Source organism: the organism of the source record quoted next, unplaced genomic scaffold (assembly GCF_019419815.1).
Source record: "Pyrus x bretschneideri cultivar Hongxiangsu unplaced genomic scaffold, Pyrus_bretschneideri_v1 Contig5, whole genome shotgun sequence".
Lineage (NCBI taxonomy): Eukaryota > Viridiplantae > Streptophyta > Magnoliopsida > Rosales > Rosaceae > Pyrus > Pyrus x bretschneideri.
In genome coordinates, this window is record NW_025999787.1 from 6,362,702 (window position 1) to 6,382,378 (window position 19,677).

A 19,677-nucleotide genomic window follows, 5' to 3' on the forward strand; every position below is an offset into this window, starting at 1 on the left:
GAACAATGACTGAACGCCACGTATCATTAAGAGGTCCACGTGAAAATTAAAAATTAAAAAAAAAAAACCAAAATTTTAAAATTCAAAATTTAGAATGGGGTTAAATCTCTATCCCTCCCCTCACCCACCCCACCTTTCCCTTCCCTGATAACCACCCGCCACCATCCATTTTCCCCTTCCCCAAAACCCCCCAAACCCTCCCTCCCTTCTCTCTCCACGGCTGACGCCCAAAATGCGAACCCGGATCAGGAAAGACCGTCTGCCGTAAGCTCTTGTTCGAGCCACCGCTTACGCCGTTGTCTCTCTTGAGAAGATGACGGAGTTTCTCGATCTGGATGAGAGCTAGGCGCACGCACAGGCCGACCTGCCGCCAGAGAAGTTTGATTTCATAATGCAGCCGAGGATCGACGGAATCGAGAGGCCATTTGATCCCTATTCTTCCGCGTGCTCTCTCTCTCTCTCTCTCTCTCTCTCTCAAAAGTCTCTATTTCAGCTCAGCGTCAAAACCCAAGCATCAGGTGAAAGCAGCTTTGAAGGTATTTCTCAGTTCTCGATATTAAAGACAACACTTTATTCTTCATTTCACTTCTTGTTTTGATTTTTAATGTTTGTTGGTGTTAAATCTGAAAACCCATCTTCTATGATGGGTTCTAGTGCTGCTTTGCCCTAGGAATTTTATCGTTTCCTGCAGCAAATGAATATTTGTCTGTTTGATTTCTATGCAAATGTGGGGAAAGAAACCAACTTTTGTCCTCAATTTTGAATTTCAACGTTGATGACTAAGAGATGCAGAAAAGTTTTGACATTTATGGTTATTATAGCCGTCCAAAATGCTTAAAAACTCTTTTTTTTTCAATTCTTGCGATTTGGGAAAGTTCCAAACATTTCCAAAGTCTAGGACTTTCGTGGATTGTGTGTTTCATTCTATGTTTCTCTTGCAGAACTTGAAAAACCCATCTCATGAAACCATATTTATTAGGCACTAATCATTTCTATAAACCTTTCGTGAATTGGATGCAAGCCAACAATGGTTAGAAGTTTATGCCCGATACTACAGCGTGAGTGGGAAAATCTGGATAAAGATGCTAACAGTCGTAGATCAGCAATGAAAGCGCTGAAATCTTATGTAAAGGATTTGGATTCCACGGCAATTCCCATATTTCTTGCTGAAGTTTCTCAGACTAAAGAAACTGGTTCTTTGTCTGGAGAATGCACTACTTCGCTGTACGAAGTTCTTGCTCATGTTCAGAGTGTTAAAATAGTCCCTCTGATAAATAGCATCATGACCACCATAATGAAGACCTTGGCTTTCGAGTGCAGCGTCTTTCCCTCTTCAACAGGTATGCTCAAAGGTTGTCCCAACTATTGCTCTATATGGGATTGACCCAACCACCCCTGAAGACAAGAAGAGGCACATTATTCATTCACTTTGCATTCCTTTCTCGGATTCCCTCTTGGATTCTCAAGAGAGCTTCACTTCTGGATCTGCCCTTTGCTTAAGAGGGCCCTTGGAGAAGGGGACGGGGAAAACAATAATGCTATTCTTACCATAATTTTATATCACATTTCTTTATCATCTTAGGCAGGCAAATGAGTTGGACAACCACATTATCTAAATTAATTAGCATTTAATCAAAATGTTAATCAATAATTAATAAAAAGATTGTTAATTAATTGATATTTGTGATAAAAAGATTATTTTAATTAATAAAAAGATTGAAATTAAATGATATAGCTTGTTCAACTCATCTACCACTTAAGATGGTAAAGAAATGTGGTATAAAATTGTGATAAGAATAGTATTACTCCGAGGAAAAGGGATGGTGGCAGGTGGGTATCAGGGAAGGGAAGGTGGGGTGGGAGGGGCGGGATATAGATTTAACCCCATTCTAAATTTTGAATTTTGAAAAAAAAAAAAATTTGAATTTTGAATTTCCACATGAACCCCTTAATAACACGTGATGCCCAATCATTATCGATATAGACATTACGTCATTAGTTAACAGGAGACTTAACAGCCAGATTAACGGATGTATGAGATTGTCCTAAAATTAACACTCTAGATATGATTCTGGGATGAGAAAAAACTTTATGTACTAAATGTTAAAAACCAAGAAACTTCAAGGTAATAAATTGAAATTAACCCTAAAGTTTAAGTCATGTCACATCACCTATTGAATTTTTTTTTTAAACCTAAAACTACTCAAGCACTATGAAACTATTACTAAAACAATTGAGTTTATATTTAGATTTTGAAAGTTTCTCATCTAAACATATAACTAATGAAATTAATAAATTTTGAATAAACTAATAAAAAAAAAACATAAGTAAAGGAAACATAATCGATATTTGCTTATATACGATTACCTATAGGAGAAATGCTATGGGAACTTTATCAAAATGAGATTCTTCATAAACTCTTTGTTACCTTACAGTTTAACATCAATTAACGTGCCAACATTATAAACATTGGACCAAAAACATAAAATAATAGAGAATCTATAACGAATCTCACTTTTGAGAGAGTCTCGTTAGCATTTCTCTAACTATATGTCAAGCAAAGGTGGTAGAAACTGATATAAATGGGATCCACTTGAATTAGCAGAAGATTCATGAAACAAGAAGGAAAGACTCAATCGTGAATTTATGATTTGTTAAGCTAAGCAAAGGTAACTTATTAGGAAATAAATAGGAAGCTCACAGTTATGCCGATGGAGGTGGACCAGGATCGCATAGATTTCATGGGTAGGACACACTAACCCTAACGTCATTACCATCGCGACATACGTAGCAGCATACGTGGGTACTTGCGATGCACGTTTTCTCCGTCGCTCAACGACAACGACATTTATAACTGTCCACGCGCTATGATGTGGATGTGCCTCGGGTTTCCAGCCAAGTACAAGTGCTCAAGCATTCATTCCATGTGAGAAATGATAAAGAAGACCTTTTTTTTTTCAAAATGTGATTCTTTGCCGTCCTATATTTTTGACATAATTTTCATACCAGCATTATAAAACATTTTGCCAAAAACATAATATGACGAAAAGTTCATAGAGAATTTCACTTTGAAAAATTTGCTTACCATTTCTCCACCGCATATACATAGGAGCACAGCTTAGAGCATCTCCAAATGAGACGTCAAATTTAAAACATTAAATTAATATTTGATGGTTTGTGTGGTAATTTGGTATTTTGTACAATTTTTTGATCCAATATATATGTCAAATAATAATATCATTCTAAAATTTTTTAAACACTTTGTGGGGTCCATTAATGTAGGCAACCAATCAAAATTTTAAAATACACAACCATGTTTATTATATTTCCATTAAATCTATTAAAAAATATTAAATGGATTTGACAGAGAAGGCTTTGCCTTCAATTGACTCAGCGCCACGTAGGAAATTGAAGGCTCAGTTGGAGAAAGTTTGCTACCAATTTTTACTGTTATATACTTATATGGTAATTTTGACATCTCCTTTTAAAATGTTCTTAATCATATACAACTATATAGGGATGAGGAGAAAATTATAATAAAATATTTTATAGTAAGATAGCTTTTGTCTTCGAAAACAAAAGAAAATTATTAAAAATTGGCACGTCTATATCTCGAGATAAACGCAATGACATTAAAATATAAATATAATGATATCATAAATAAGATGCGTATAAGCCTACAAATGATTTTTTATATATTAGAGAAACCTTGATCCCACAGATTGAGTTTTTAAGCTTGGAACTGATTCCCTTGTGAAAGAGGGTGAAACACTGAAACGGATAGCCAACTATACAAGCATTGAAAGATCTAGAAGGTTTGAACACCAAAATCTCTATGGCCGCTGGCTTTAAAAAACGCAGCACATGACCCGCGACAGGATTAAAATAATCCTGTGTCTTTGCCAATGTATATATTATATGATGTACAACTTTTTGTATTGGTTACACTGAAAAATCTCTAAGCACGTTTTATCAAAACCACATTTAATAAAGCAAACTATCAAAAGAATGGTCTAGACAAGAGCGGGGTTAGAAATTTTTATGGCGTTTATTATAATTTTTCTTTTTTCCATCTATTATGCATGATTTATTAACTCACTTTGTCTCAAGAGAGTTGTTAAGGCAGGATGGGCCAATTTTTAGTTTGATGGAATGAACTTCTTAAGAACTAGCACTAAAATCTTAATTAACTTGGAGTGGACCCTAGCTTGGCTCCGCCCTTGACCCTAGCTTGGCTCCGCCCTTGAGTGTGGAGTTTCTAGATATTGTTTCTAGTAGATGAATACATTACACGCTAAGTTTATAGTTCAAGTATTTAAAAATAGTTATCCTTGTACGAACAAATGTGCTCGGTTTTCTCATCTATCCACAGTGCTTGCATAGAAAAGAAAAACATATATGAAGATGACACATGAAAAATGTAGAAATTCGAAGGAATAGAAGGTCTAAAACTAATTCAAAAATCAACAAATCGTACGGACTTTGAATGAAAAGAATAAGGAGTGCCATCCGTACTCGTGAAGCTAACCTTTTTGGAAAAGGAAAGTTCATTCCACAGCCACATATGCTTGCTACTTTTCTTATCTTTGACCGAATTTAAGGAGAGTACAGCACACCCAACCCATGTCCTCCAACTATTCTCTTCAAATGTTTTTGAGTGACTGATTTGGTTAACCAACAAAATAAGGTACGACTTATGGTGATGATCGATTAATTAAGGGAGTAAAACAACTAACATGCACGTCATACGGTTTAGGATTCTAGAACATACATTTTGATACATTTTCGTGAGACTCACCTCGTAATATATTTCAACGATACAACTGTTAATCTTTTATATATTACCTGAAAGATCATGTTTACCAAAAATCATCCAAATCTAAAACCATATAATTGTTGAATTAAATTTAGTAGTATTTTTTTTAAATTGTATTTGTCAATTTTCTTCACTACATATAAATGTTTTAATGGTTTTGAGTTTGTTTAATATTTTGCAAGGCTGACCTAAGAAAATGTACTAAAATATAGAAGACTCTGGATTGTTGAAATTCACTACAACGTGGGCCATACAAAATGAATGACAAAATGTGTTTCTTCCTAATCATACATATATGATATAATATAATATAATATGATATGATATGATGTATATGAATAGTAATGACCACTTAAACTACGCTATATGAAATATGAAAATAAATTGTGAAAAAGGAAGAACCGAAGAAGAGCCCTGAAGCAGGAAGGAAAATACTCAAATGTGAGTGAATCGTGAGGTAAGTGATTAAGAAATTAAGAAAACTTATTAGCAACGGCATAAATGATGTCATGACATAAAATAATGGTGTGAAAGTAGGAAGCCCACACTGAAGGCACATCGAAAGTACAAGTTTTGATGTTACCGGACCGCGTAGTTTCCAGTAAGCCAATTGGCGTTAACTTACCAACATTAGTAGGACTAAATACTGCTTGGCATGCACTTTTCTCCGTCGATGTCGGTTAGTTTTGTGTATTCTTCCACAGATGGCTCCTTTTCTTGTGTTGACTCGCTTGTTCCTTAAAGAATTTTAGTTGCTTTCACACGAACCTCCCCTCTACTCAACACAACGCGCTGTGATCTAGATTTTTTTATCACACATGTGAAAAGGACTAACTGGATTAGAAAATGAAAAAAGTAAACATAATTATGTTGGATAGAGATTCCACGTTCAAAGGACAAGAAGCTAGCTTGGTCTCATGAAGCCAAAAAATATGCACGTAATCTTATTATTCTTGGTTAATACATTTTAGATTGAGATGTATTAATTTTATCGTCCATATAATTTGGTTTTTTCGTGTCTTTATAAAAATTTCTCTTTTTTATAGTTTGACTTTTTTTTTTTTTACAAGTGATGTTACAAAAGTCATATTATACTACCTCTCTAATAGAAGACAAAGTTGCCGATACAAGTAGGTCTCATTATTATTAAGAATACGATGTAGTCTAATAAAATGGGATATTTAACAAGAATAACTTATATAGCACGAGTGTACAACATGATGATGTTCCTTGTTAAAGAGACATGCGTAAAAAAGTTTGTTGTATGTCTTTATTTAATTGGCATAGAACGCATGAAAGTTATTCTGCATTATAACATTTTCCTTCTTCTAATTGATGGCAATCATCATAAGCATAATTTATGCGAAAATAAATGCACAAACCCAATGGAAATTACGAAAAAGAAGACTAGTTTTAGTTTTTTTTTTGGAACGCCAGCGGAACCAAATATATAGAAGCCTACAGAGAGGCAAACACCAATTTTAGTTTGACACGCGCTTTGGATACGTGTGGCCATGGATACCGAGTAAATCAAAATCTAGAAACGGTCGGATTACTCAACCCACGCCCACTGGTCGCCTAAAACGACCCCTTCAGGAAGCTTTACTCCAGCAACGCGGTGACGCAATCGGACCCTAACACTGACGGCGCTATTCCAAATTGCTCCGTTACTTACCCAGCAAGACTTACATCACTTCGATTATTCCGTACACGACAAGTCAGCAGAACACATCTGATATCTCCCTCCTATAAGTACATCACCTCTAGCTTCTTAACTCTCATTCCATGCACTTCGAGCATCTTCAAGAACAACCTTAAAACTCTCGAAAAGACACACACAAATCTCATCCACTTCCAAATCTTTCCTTTCCAGCTTACTTTTTCGCTTTACTCCTGCGAGCTGAACCCTAAACCCGAAATCTTAAACCCTAATCGACCGTCAGCCATGAAGAGAAGCGGGCAAGACGAGACCTTAGACATGGTCAATTGTCTAATGCTTTTATCCAAGGTAGGGGAACCCGATTCCTCCCCCATCAAATACGAAAACTCGAAAAAGGACCGAGTTTTCGTGTGCAAGACGTGTGATCGGGAGTTCCCGTCGTTCCAAGCCCTCGGAGGCCACAGAGCGAGTCACAAGAAGCCGAAGCTAATGCCCGGTGGGGCTGTTGACCTTTTACATTTGGCGGAGTTCCCGGGGTCGCCGGTGAAGCCCAAGAAGCATGAGTGCCCGATCTGCGGGCTTGAGTTCACGGTCGGACAGGCGCTTGGGGGACACATGAGGAGACATAGGGACGTCATCCAAGCTGCGGCTGCTCGAGCTCAGCCGTCGCCGCCGATGCCTGTTTTGAAGAAGTCGAATAGCAGCAAAAGGGTGTCGTGTTTGAATTTGGAGTTGAACTTGGATCTGCATTTGGCACCACCGGGTTATCACCAATACGATTTGACGAAGCTGCAGATGATTTCTTGATTTGTTACATGTTTAATTTATATTTATCTCCTTCGACTGCCGTCAACAGATAGTTTTAGTTTTGATGTATATTTATTCCTATAGATCATAGTCTTTTTATCTTTTATTTTTTAATTCGATGTCTATATTGAAACATAGTGGAGATGAATTTATTGGATTTTTTTTGGGATCATTTGGGAGCATATTTGGGAACATATTCTTAATTTTATGAGATTTTGTATTCGATATTTCGTATTACTTACGCCATATTTGTATTTTTTTTTTAAATATGTATATTTATAATTACTATGATAAATCTTTATACTTGATGATAATATCAGAAAAGAGTTCGAGTAATATTAAAAAGAAGGGATACTTTGGATGCAGTTCCTAATCTTTAACATTCTTTAATTAAAACCTTAATAGTATTCAAAGTTTGATCAAGGTCACTTGACTTTGTACACCTCATTATATTCCTATTAATATTTATATTTTTATAGTTTTGACATTAATTGTTTGATATTTTATGAGATTTATAATCCTATAAATTTAAAATTCCTCATTATAACACTATTAGAAACGGTTACAATAAAAAAATTCAAACATTTTGATTGAATAAATGGATAAAAACTATGTAAAAATAAGAAATAATAAATGGCAAAAGAATGCATCCATAGTGTTAAAAAAATTGGTACATTTTACAGAAAAATTTGGTACATTTCACATATAACAAAGTGGTACATTAATAAAGAAAAATGGGTACTGTCACATCCCGGCCCAGGGCGGATCACTTCCCAGGCCCGCTCCACTACCGTAGCACAATATTGTCCGCTTTGGGCTTACCATTCCCTCACGGTTTTGTTTTTGGGAACTCACGAGCAACTTCCCAGTGGGTCACCCATCATGGGATTGCTCTAGCCCCCTTCTCGCTTAACTTCGGAGTTCCTACGGAACCCAAAGCCAGTGAGCTCCCAAAAGGCCTCGCGCTAGGTAGGGATGGGAATATACATATAAGGATCACTCCTCTGGACGATGTGGGATGTCATAGGTACATTATAAATAAATTAGGGTACAGATAAAAGATTAAAAATACTACAAATTAAAAAAAAAAATGTTGCAAATTAAAAGTGGGTACAAACTAAAAATATAAATATATGATACAAAGTTTAGGCATAAAACATAAATATGCCATATGTAATTTTTCTATCATTGATTAATATACAATGTCACGTGATGGTATACACATGAGTACAAACACAAATAAAACTTTAAAAATTATGGGCCCAAAAAGAAATTAATATATGGGTACAAATTAAAAATGAAAAGAAAATTGGTACAAATTAAAAATAGGTACAAACTAAAAATAAAAATATATGATAAAAAATTTAGCCATAAATATAAATATACTAATTGTAACATTTTTGACACTAAAGGAATATATTTAAAAATAAAAATATTTTATTATTCAAATAATTAATGATGTTATTAATACACAAGGACTTGATCAAAAATTCAAAATGAATAGGATTTTAATCAATGGAGTAACAAAAATAAGGATGTGAACCTAATTTTCCCTAAAAAAGGGAAAATAACAAATAAAAAGAGTTAAAATAGAAAATGAATAAGTATTGTACTAGTAGGTCAGCTCTTAATTTACTGGTCGTAGGGATTGTCGACAAAGATGGCGACTCGATCGATAGTCAAAAGTTGGGGGGAAGGGTTTGAATTTTTTACTATTATTGTCAGGTATTTTATGTGAGGTTATGCCTTGTAAAATGTAGTCGTGTCTTAATTATTTAGTTCCATTGGCCTTTGAGGTCTGTACGAGGAAGAGAATAATCCTTTTATACATATATAAATCGGCACTAGGCCAGAATAAAATTCCTCGGAGGAGAAGTAATCGAAATACAAGTGAACTACAAGTCTCAAGTGACTTCAAATTTTAATTAGGATTGTATTCCATCATGCTTCTAAATTAAAATTTGATGACTTAAGTTATACAAGTTTGGTTCGAAGTAGGGAGGTCCAATAGACATGGTCTAAAAGGGAACTCCCAATATCCATATTACACATGAAAAAGGGAATTCCAACATCCAATAGACATGAATAAGAGACGACAATTTGTAAACTACTTCACGAATTAAGCTGCTCATGATCTCCTATTGACTTCTCTTTCCTCAGTATCCTTGCAGACGTAATCTTGATTGCCGTACTGATCAATGCTAAAGAATGAACCAGGTTCGATCTTGATGTGTTCTTGGTTTTTCTCCAAAGCTTGGCTTAACAAACATGCAGGAGCACTAGGGTTCCAATTCCATGGCTTCAAGAACGAGTTTCGAACTCCAAGAAGGATGTCAATTGCTTGTGTCGATCGTTGGTTTATGCAGGGTCGTCTCTGACATTTTGGGGCCTCTGTGCAATTTTAATAAAAAAAACCCTCCTTATTTTAAAAATAAATAATTTTTTGGCCAATATATTCATACGGAATTCAACAATCAATATATTCAAAATTAGTCGAAATCAGCATCTCACTCTTACCAATTGAATAATCTTCAATTGCCATGAAATCATGCTTTAGGGTTCATCCATGAAAAAATGGAGCACAACTGAAAGAGAGATACGAAAACATGTTTGTGTTTGTGGAAGAAAGTAATACACACAAGTTAATTTTTTATTGCTAAAGAAAAGTGAAAGAAAGTAATACACAAGTTTTTTTATTGCTAGAGAAAAGTGAAAATTAATATATTAAGTGTAAGCTCCACTTAATCAATTGTAATATATAGATAAAATCATAAGATGATGGTTTTTCGTTTTAGTTAAAAGCTTTTTTCTTAGAAAATTTATACTCATATGTAATATATAAGAGGCTTAAAAATTTGGAACCCTTCAGAAATTCGAGTTCCTGTGCCACTGCACCTTTTGCCCACCCCAACGCCCCCTATGGCCGGGTTTATGATCATCAAGTTTTTTACCACTTCCTTTAACTTAACTCTGGTTCTTGTTGTTCTATTGGACCTGAAGCCGATGATTCAAGTGTCGTAAAAATGATGCAATTAGTCATGCGGCTATACATATATGGTTTTGTTTGTTTGACAAAATCTTATGAACCTTCTAATCTTCTCTCAGATCTCTGGCGGTTTTGGTGATGGAGTTAATTATTTTTTACCCTATTTATGGATACATTTGTGGAGTAATTTCTACTTCGCAAGGGTATAGGATTCGAGGGAATTCAATCCGAATTGGGAGAGGAAGAAATATTCGAAATTTGGTACATAAAGAATGAAAAGGAACCCGAGTTTTTCTCTAGTATTAAACTTCTCATACCTAATTGGCTCTCGATCGAGACACTCACCACTTGGTGTGTATACTAGCTAGTTACCATATAGTGAAATTTATTTTACTATTACTGATTTTTTTTAATTTCTTTTTTAACTCCAATTAATATATTATTCTATAACTATATACGTAAATTATAAATATTAATGTGGCTTTTTTTACAACACGAAAGTCTACATATCATAGTTACTAGAACAACGAGTTTATCATTCTATCATAGAGTAGAGATTAGTGATAATTCATTAGATTAATCTAACTCATTAAAAGGTTTAATTTTCTTCGCACATATGTAGATGTATATTAGCTAGAGTTATGTGTTCTTCCTATATATGCTTCCAAATTGAAATCTTCCTTTATGAAATTTATATTAGTTTAAAATAAAATATCGCTAATATAAAAAAAAACTCAATTATCTTACATTGTAACAACAACAAAATACAATTCGTTAAAGGATATCACACTTTGTAAACTACACTTTGCTTCTCGATTTCTCTCCTTGTTGGTTCCTCCTCCCTACTACGTTTCCCAGTATCCTTGCCATTGTTCTCGTTCATTATTCATTCAAGACCGCAACCCCTTAAAATCATTGCGGTAAATTCATCGTAGTACGTATCCTGATCATGATCATCGTCTCCTCCAACAACGAGTTCGCTCTCGTATCCGTCGGTAAAGAATGAACCAGGTTGGAACGTGATGTACTCTTGGTTTCTTGTCTCCAAACTTGATTTACTGTCACTTGTTGCAGGGGCACTAGGGTTGCAGTTCCACGGCGTCAAGAACGAGTTATCGAACTCCAAGAAAGATGTCAGTCGCTTGTAGTCGATGGTTGGTTGATGATCCGCCATTACTTGATCGGCTTCCACAGACTTAGACTCTGGTTCTTGTTGTTCCATTCGAGAACATGATTCAAGCGTCGTGAAACTGATGCAAGACAGTATGGTTGGTTTATGATCCGCCATTACTTGATCGGCTTCCACAGACTTCGACTCTGATTCTTGTTGTTCCATTCGAGCAGGTGATTCAAGCGTCGAGAAACTAATGCAAGACATGTTGCGTTGGGTCTTGTTTGCTTGGTGAGAAGCGAATGAGGGCTTCTAATTTTTTTCTTAGAACTTTTGATTTGGTGGTCTTGGTGAATGAGTATTTTACCCTATTTATATACGTGAAGTTAACTCCTAATCAAAAGTGGTATAGGATTTCCAAAGGAATTTCAATCCTCACTGGGAAGGCATTTTGATTCAGAAATATTTCGTAACAGTCAAGAAATTTTTATACGTCCTATCAAAAAACAGATAAAAAAACTTATTTTTAATAAATGTAATATTTAATTTGTCTTACAAATTAAAAAATGAAGCTAAATACTATCAAAATGGTAGTGTAGCAAATAAATGAAAGTGTTACATGTTTTGGATTTTTGAGTTTTTACAAGTGAACGACACGGCTTGTTAGATCTTGCAACGTGTCGACAGAAGATTGGTTGACTTGCTCCACGTGACCACAACCGGTTTCCAATTCTCATAACCGGATGAAACTGTAAAGACGAAAATACACTCGAGTCAAGACCGTCTACCTAATGGACGGCTGTAATTCATTTATAATCTGACACGTGGACGGTAATGATAAAAAGTAACCGCGACTTTCATCCCATGCCGCCTCACCCAATTATTTTCTATTCTGGAGAAAGGATCGAGTGCTCCTCAGCTACCTTAACTTCCCCTCTCTCTCGCTCTCTCAGATTTTCAATTTTTAATTTCGTCGCCGGAGTTCCTTCGCCGGAAAATTGATCAGTCATCGATCAACGATCGGCCTACTGCTGCTAAAGGTACGGATTCATGTAACATTATTTCCTCCTTTATTCCTCGGTCACCACATTTGTTATCTCATGCAGTTTTATGAAGAAATTGGGGATTTTTTTTAGGGATATTGTTTAATTTTAGGGTTTGAATTGACAGAAAGTTCATGCGCTTTTCAATTTTTAATTTTTGAACATCTCTGTGTATGTGTGTGTATGTATGCGGATGGATTCATCGCAGTCCGTACGTGCTGACACTTGTACAGCAGGAATCGGAAGAGTAAAGGGGGGGATTTTTTTACTGTGAAGTAGGAGGAGGAAAATGGTAAGTTGTATAATTTTTTTTTCCCACTAACTGTAATGTGTTTTATCTGAGTGGACTTGGTAGTTGCTTGATTGTGGCTTTTGTGCGTTGGTGTGGTTTGCTTATTGTGATTTTTTTCAAGCTAATGATCCTTATGGTGTTCATGTAACTACAACATTCTTTCGTTGGGGTACGATTTGAAGTTAAATTTTTTGAGAAATTCTATCGTAAACTTTGGCGTTTGTGTGGTTATTGTAAGTACTCGAGGCTGCAATAATACATGGCTAGGGAGAAGGGTGATTTTCGACTAGAGTGTATGTTATAGTTTGTTTCAGCTGCTCTTGAAGTTCTTATTTATTTAGTACTTCAGTTTATTGTCATGTGTGTAGTTAGATGTTCAGGTGTTTAGTGACGTTCTTTAGGATTGTCAAAATTCTGAAGTGTTTAGATGGTCCAAAGTTGAAAGAATTAAGCCTATGCTTAGTTGACGAACTTTTTTCTGTTTGATTTAAGTAAAATGCTTTGAAAAGTTTCCTTGATTGTTATTATCTTGAACATTTGGCATCTGATCATGTTTGAGCATGTGATGGATAAAGTTTCAAGCATTTTCTGAGAGTTTGTTACTCGCAGTCTTTCCAGAACAAGGGTTTATGGATGCGAAAGACCGGTGGGCATGTAAATGAGGGAGATGGAAATTTTGGCAACCATTCAAGAATGGAGCCAAAGCGGTCTCAACAATGGTTTGTAGATGCTGGTGAAGCAGAGCTGTTCCCAAACAAGAAGCAAGCAGTGCATATTCCAAACAGCAAATTGAGCTCAGGAATGTCAAATGAAAATGTCTCTTCTTGGGAGAATGCTTCCAGTTTCCAGTCAGTTCCCCACCAATTCATTGACCGGTTATTTGGATCTGATACAACAAGCTCTGTGAACTTTGCTGAAAGGAATGTGTCTCCTGTCGGATCAGATAATTGGAATCCAAGGAAGGGTATCGACGACCAGTTTGGAGAAGATGGATCTGTTAGTTTGTCAGTATCTCATGCGATGGAAGATCCTGAAACTTTTAGCTATGCTGGAATTAAAAAAGTCAAAGTCAATCAGGTCAGGGACGGTGACAATACTATGCATGTTTCGAGGGAACATGGTTCTAATAGGGACAATAATAGTAACCTGTCCACAAATCAGGCATTTGATAGGATAAATGAAACTGGTTTTTTATCGGTAGGGCAGGCCTATGATAAGGAGCACAGTAGTGTCACACTAATGGGTCATGCCTACAACCAGAGGGATGCCCATGGCAGACCAATAGGTCCCAGCTATGGCAAGGGGGATGAAAGTGTGGTAGCAATGGCTGACAGTTACAATAAAGGGAATGCAAATTTGATATCTTTTGGTGGGTTTCCTGGTGATCAAGATATTGTAGCCATGGGCAGGCCTGTTGGTAACTATGATCAATTATACCATCCGTCTACAGTTCAAACATCAGAAACTGTGTTCGAGAAGGAATTGGATGTATCAAATGCCAGTGCAGTTGATATTGCTTCTGTACCCAAAACAAGACCTGAGTCAGTTTCGAAGAATAAACCCGAGGTCAAAACATCAAAGAAACAAGCTCCAAACAGCTTCCCGTCAAATGTTAGGAGCTTGATTTCTACAGGCATGCTTGATGGGGTTCCTGTAAAGTATGTTTCCTTGGCATGTGAGGTAAGCTTCAGATCTTCTTGTCCATTTTGTTCAATTAGGAATCTAGGATTTCTTTCTAATGACTTGTTATATCCCTTGTGTAACAAGGAGCTTCGCGGGATTATAAAAGGTGTCGGCTATCTATGCGGGTGTCAATCATGTAATTATACTAAGGTAAGTCTCCCTCTCGATAAACTATTCTGAGGTAAATCATTTAATCGTTTCTCTTCTTATTTACATGTTACCTTGACACGATGTGGATAATTTGGTTAATGGAAGGTGCTTAATGCTTACGAGTTTGAGCGCCATGCTGGTTGCAAAACAAAGCATCCAAACAATCACATATTCTTTGAGAATGGCAAGACCATCTATCAGATAGTGCAAGAATTAAGGAGCACGCCTGAGAGCCTGTTGTTTGATACACTTCTAACTGTATTTGGTGCTCCGATCAATCAGAAAGCTTTTAACAGTTGGAAAGGTAAGGAATTCTAATTACATTTTTCTTCTTTCTGTGACTTTAACGGTTCATCAGCTTTAAATTTGTATTCAACATAGCTTCTCTCTTCCTTTCGCTTATTTAAAACGTTTGTTCCCCAGAATCATTTCAAGCGGCAACTCGTGAACTTCAGCGTATTTATGGAAAGGAGGAACTGAACTTTTAGGAGTGTGTATAGAAGATTGGAGAAAGTTTTTTTACGCGCGTGAAAATAATTACTTTTGTTAATGTATTTTGTATGGCAAATGGATGGAGGAATTTAAGCTTTTTTGTTAAATTGGGTACAGTAGTTTATGCAAATGTAAGTTATTATATGGCAGAGTTTATGGGTTGATCTTGATCTCGTTTAAACCCATCATACTTTTAAGTTTTTTCGGATTCCGGCACGTCCCTTGGAAATTTTAGAAAACAAATATTCTGTCTTCCACTCCTTATCCTCCCCCTCGACTGTCAGCAGTAGGTATACTACTGGCGGTGGTGGTGTCGGAGATAAGGTTACGGATGCTGCTCTGTGTGGCTACGGCACTGGCAAGGGCAGTCATTTGGCTAGTGGCGGCTATGGTTTCAGTTTCCTTTTAGTTTATGAATAATTGACCTTGAAGTTGGAAGAGTTATGATGTCCGTCAAACTTCCAATCTTCCGGTGTTCATATACTGAACCCTAAGCCGGAAGGATTTCCGGCGGCGGCGGAAATGTTCACAAGAACGTTATATCGTACAATTAATATTTTTCCCCAGAACTTAGATGTCAAATTATGAAAGTCTCAGATAATAAGCAACCATCTATCTTTCACACACAAAGGGAAGTCACAAGCACTAAGGGAAGTCACAAGCATAGGAAGGAGAATGGGCAGTAAAAAAATGTGCCTGCCACAGGTTACACGTCAATTCTTTACCACAAAAAGAAAGTAAAAACAACCAAAAAAAAAAAAAAAAAAATTCTGAAACCTTAAGAAACTACCTTTCACACACTAAGCTTCGAAAGAATGACACGAAAAAAAAAAAGAAGATTACAAGCAGCATCATATCGTATTGTCGTACAATTAGTTTTTTGTCTTTCCAAACATTTGTAAGTCACCAATATGCCCACCTCCGATCACAATGTAATCAACTTAAGAACCGCAGCAAGCTGATCTTTGTGCAGCTTGACCGGCCCCGGCTCCCTGGTCAGGGTTGATCTTGATTGTGGTAGGCTGCAAAACCGGAACCGAAGTCATTTAAATCCTTAAATCAGAGAACTAAAAAATGAAATGTAGATTATATCCCTTTACAAAACCAGGAAAGCAATTGAAATACCTCAGCCCTAGTGTCGGTGTCTGCAAGCCGTTGCTTTATGTCTCTTGCTATTGAAAAGAAAACTTGCTCCACATTAAGATTAGTCTTTGCACTCTGCATTACACAAGATGTTTGAGTACACGGCAACAGCTAATCAATTAGTTCCCGCAATTTATAGGCATCACTTACCGTTTCAAAGAACTTGATCCCATATTCATCAGCAAGTGCTTGGCCCTTGGAGGTAGGCACAGCCTAAAATACAGTGGAGATAAGATTAGGACGGGTGCAAACGTACATTTCCATAACTAAACAAGATCCAAGCAAAAGTAGGAACCCAATAAGAATTGCTCCATTTACTCAGACCAACTTCCAATAAGAGTTAAAGGTGAGAAATAAAAGGTGTCTTTTGATGATAGATTTCAAGCACACGCTCACCCGTTTGCTTTCATCCATGTCAGCCTTGTTCCCTACAAGTATTTTGTTAACGTTATCTGATGCATGCTGTTCAATGTTGCGAATCCAATTCCTTATGTCTGAAAATAGCAACAAGCCAGGTGAGAAACTTTCGAATAAAGCAGAGCACAAGGATCATTTGTTCAAGTAAACCAAGAGCATGGGAGAGAAATTTACTATTGAAAGATGATTCATCGGTTACATCATAGACCAGCAAAATTCCCATGGCTCCACGATAGTAAGCTGGGACAGAAGGAACAGTTAATAGAGAAGAAAACTGGTTATCAACAAATAATAGCATACACATAACACACCAGCAGGGCATACAAAGATATAGCATCGAACCTAATCATTCTAGTGTCAGACTTGTCTAACCAACTTCATCAAATAGGGCCCACTTATCAGTTATCGGGAACCCCTGAGATACAGATGCTAGGATGCCATGCTACTGGAAACCAGATGCCCATTTTCCAAACATTCCCATCAGTCCTATTGTATAGGTTTGCATAAAAAGGAGCCATCTATTATTATAAGATTCTAGCTCTAGGTTAAAAGAGCATAGTGTACTCCACACCCTGCCGCAAGTAACAGACTCGGCAGCAGCTAGTTAACCAATATAGTTCCAATATAAATACCCCATGGAACCAATTGAAGAATTCATCACATATATGACATAACATATAGTAAAAGATGCACCATACTAGTCAAAGATGCTCTGCATCTGAATGTACCTGTTTCATGATTTACTTTGGGACCAACTTGTCCACCATGCCTGCTTGGTACTAAAAGTCGACTAACCTATACCCTGTTTTTAGTCTAGAATATATGCCCTTAAGCATTGGCATTTTAAAATGGTGCATTTCCTCCTTTACTTCTGGGTTCCCATGTTCCCCAAGCGCCCTTCTGATAACAGCCTGCTTATAATCCACCTCTTAATGGGACCCTCACTCTACCCTTTTCTCCTAAAAGGCACATTATTTGGATTCAATCACCATTTTCTTCAATAAATCACTTGTACCAAAGAACTATGTCTTTTCTGACCAATTTTCTAGTAAGGAACTCAGGTTATAGAATTTAACAACCTTGTCTCTTGAAAAACTCTAAAGGTGGAAAATAAAAGGTGACTAAAATCTCATGGAAATCCATCTTCCATCAAGAGCAACATGGGTAATCAATTTACTACCACCAATGTTCTGTAAAATCAAAATGCAAGTACCTACGATAATAATTTTTTACCAGTAGTGATTGTACGGAACCTCTCCTGACCAGCTGTATCCCAAATTTGGAGCTTAATTCGTTTTCCATCAAGCTCAATGGTCCTTATCTTGAAATCAATGCTTCACAAGGATAAACCCATGAGGTTTAGGAAGCTTCTAAATAGAAAAAAATTATCAGATGCATTTAACTTTAAAGTTAGAGAATACAAACCCAATGGTAGTTATGAAACTAGTGGTGAAGGAACCATCTGAGAAACGCAAAAGAAGGCAACTCTTACCAACACCTGCAAAAATAAATAGGCATATATCAAATTTAGCAATGGCATTCTGCCAAGTACATTATTTGTAATATCGAAAATTCTTATACCAATTGACGCAGTCAACATTCTACCGACCGCGTCAAGTAAGAACTAGAGTCTTCAATTTATTGACAGATACCGCTTCGTTAGGTATTTGCTAATCTAAACATATTGCTAGACATTGCATTCAACACAAACTTTAAAAAAACGCATGACTTAATTTGATAAAAAATCTGATTCAGTAGCTCAAACCGTTCATAAATCAGACTACGGTAATAATCAAATGCTCCACATTCTTTGACACAAGAAGCTCATAAATCAGGAAAAAAAAAACAATTTCAATCTTAATCAAACCAGATCTAAACTACCCAGAAAGGAAAACCCCTTTTTCCTATATACTTTTGATTGAAACCCCAAGTCCAACAAATCTTAAAGCCTAAAGCAACCCTCTTTTGATCTCAATGGTAAAATGCTATAACCTTTCAATACATCATACCATTTGCTACAAAATTGATACATTAAACATAAAATCGATCTAAATTCAGGAAAAAAATACCCACCGCTGTCGCCGATGAGCAGAAGCTTTATGAGGTAATCGTAATCGGCTCTAGCCCTTGCCGGTGGAGCAGCCATTTTCTTTTTTATCTAATCAATGAGAACTCCAATACAATCAAATCCAAACACTATCTCTCTCTGCATACATAACCAAAGAGAAATAAATTCAAAACCCCAGAAATCATTCCTCCAGAAAAACTCATAAATCCATTAAAACAAAGAAATTAACAGCAGCAAAATACCAGATCAACAAAAAGAGAGAGAAAGAGGAGGAGAGAGAAGGGGATTTTCAGGGTTTGGGTGCCAAAATTAGTGAGGGGGAGACCTTGAGCGGTTCACACATACCTAACAAAGCTCCTGGTCCGACTATGGTGGGTTGGCTAATAATAATGCGCACCGTCTCCTTCTCCTTTACCCTTCTTTTCTTTCTTTCGTCCTCTGCGCACCGTGCGCACGGTAGCAGCCCCCTTTGTAGATGTACAGGGGAAGGTGGATTTGTTTCTTGTTCATGAATTAGGGAAAAGTTAAAGCCAATGAGGATTTGACAGCTTGTAAAGCTGGTTTTGGGTGCCACGTGGAATGGGTTTAGTGGGTGGTGGTAAGTTCATGAGATGTGGTCTAGCAAATGTTGAAATGTGGGGGAAAGTATCTTCCATTTGTTTAAACATAAAGAGTTAAAAAGACTATTTGGAATGAGGTGAGACTTTTTTTTGGATTGTCTTTGTTAGGATTAAGAAGATTTTCAAATTATGTTCATTCATCTTCAGATCTTTAAATCATGTCTGTTCATCTTACATCGTATGGTCAGAAATTATTTTAAATATTTTTATTTAAAATTAAACATAAATAGTACCTGACTAAAACTGACGCTACGATGTACAATAAACGAACATGATTTGAGGATCCGAAGATGATCCTTATTCGCACCCTTTTTGTTTCAATAAAACAAAACTACCTACATGATTTAGAAAATTTATTAGGGGATTGTATCGAAATGGACAAATCTTTA

General features: G+C 36.4%; 3 protein-coding genes across 5 annotated transcripts; 2 read left to right on the plus strand and 1 right to left on the minus strand.

Annotated features, from left to right (window-relative positions):
* Positions 1–6,578: 6,578 nt before the first annotated feature.
* LOC103948960 (zinc finger protein ZAT12-like) lies at positions 6,579–7,455 on the plus strand. The gene has a single exon (XM_009360056.3). It carries the CDS (start codon positions 6,762–6,764, stop codon positions 7,281–7,283), a length of 522 nt encoding a protein of 173 aa, XP_009358331.2. The 5' UTR covers positions 6,579–6,761; the 3' UTR covers positions 7,284–7,455.
* Positions 7,456–12,258: 4,803 nt separating this feature from the next.
* On the plus strand, positions 12,259–15,210 carry LOC103948961. 2 transcript variants are annotated; one of them, XM_048569645.1, is made up of 6 exons: positions 12,259–12,420; positions 12,632–12,715; positions 13,325–14,395; positions 14,483–14,548; positions 14,654–14,852; positions 14,972–15,210. In XM_048569645.1, the coding sequence occupies exons 2-6, from the start codon at positions 12,713–12,715 to the stop codon at positions 15,034–15,036; spliced, it is 1,404 nt and encodes a 467-aa protein (XP_048425602.1). In that variant the 5' UTR covers positions 12,259–12,420; positions 12,632–12,712; the 3' UTR covers positions 15,037–15,210. The 2 variants fall into 2 exon arrangements, with proteins under 2 accessions (XP_048425602.1, XP_009358333.2); XM_009360058.3 differs by lacking the exon at positions 12,632–12,715 and having other exon boundaries at positions 12,268–12,420.
* Positions 15,211–15,686: 476 nt separating this feature from the next.
* LOC103948962 (ras-related protein RABE1c-like) lies at positions 15,687–19,174 on the minus strand. 2 transcript variants are annotated; one of them, XM_009360059.3, is made up of 9 exons: positions 19,014–19,174; positions 18,674–18,806; positions 18,026–18,098; positions 17,834–17,934; positions 16,775–16,840; positions 16,580–16,677; positions 16,334–16,396; positions 16,166–16,258; positions 15,687–16,062 (listed from the first exon to the last, which is right to left on the minus strand). In XM_009360059.3, exons 2-9 carry the CDS (start codon positions 18,744–18,746, stop codon positions 15,982–15,984), a joined length of 648 nt encoding a protein of 215 aa, XP_009358334.1. In that variant the 5' UTR covers positions 18,747–18,806; positions 19,014–19,174; the 3' UTR covers positions 15,687–15,981. The 2 variants fall into 2 exon arrangements, with proteins under 2 accessions (XP_009358334.1, XP_009358335.1); XM_009360060.3 differs by having other exon boundaries at positions 18,911–19,068.
* Positions 19,175–19,677: the final 503 nt, after the last annotated feature.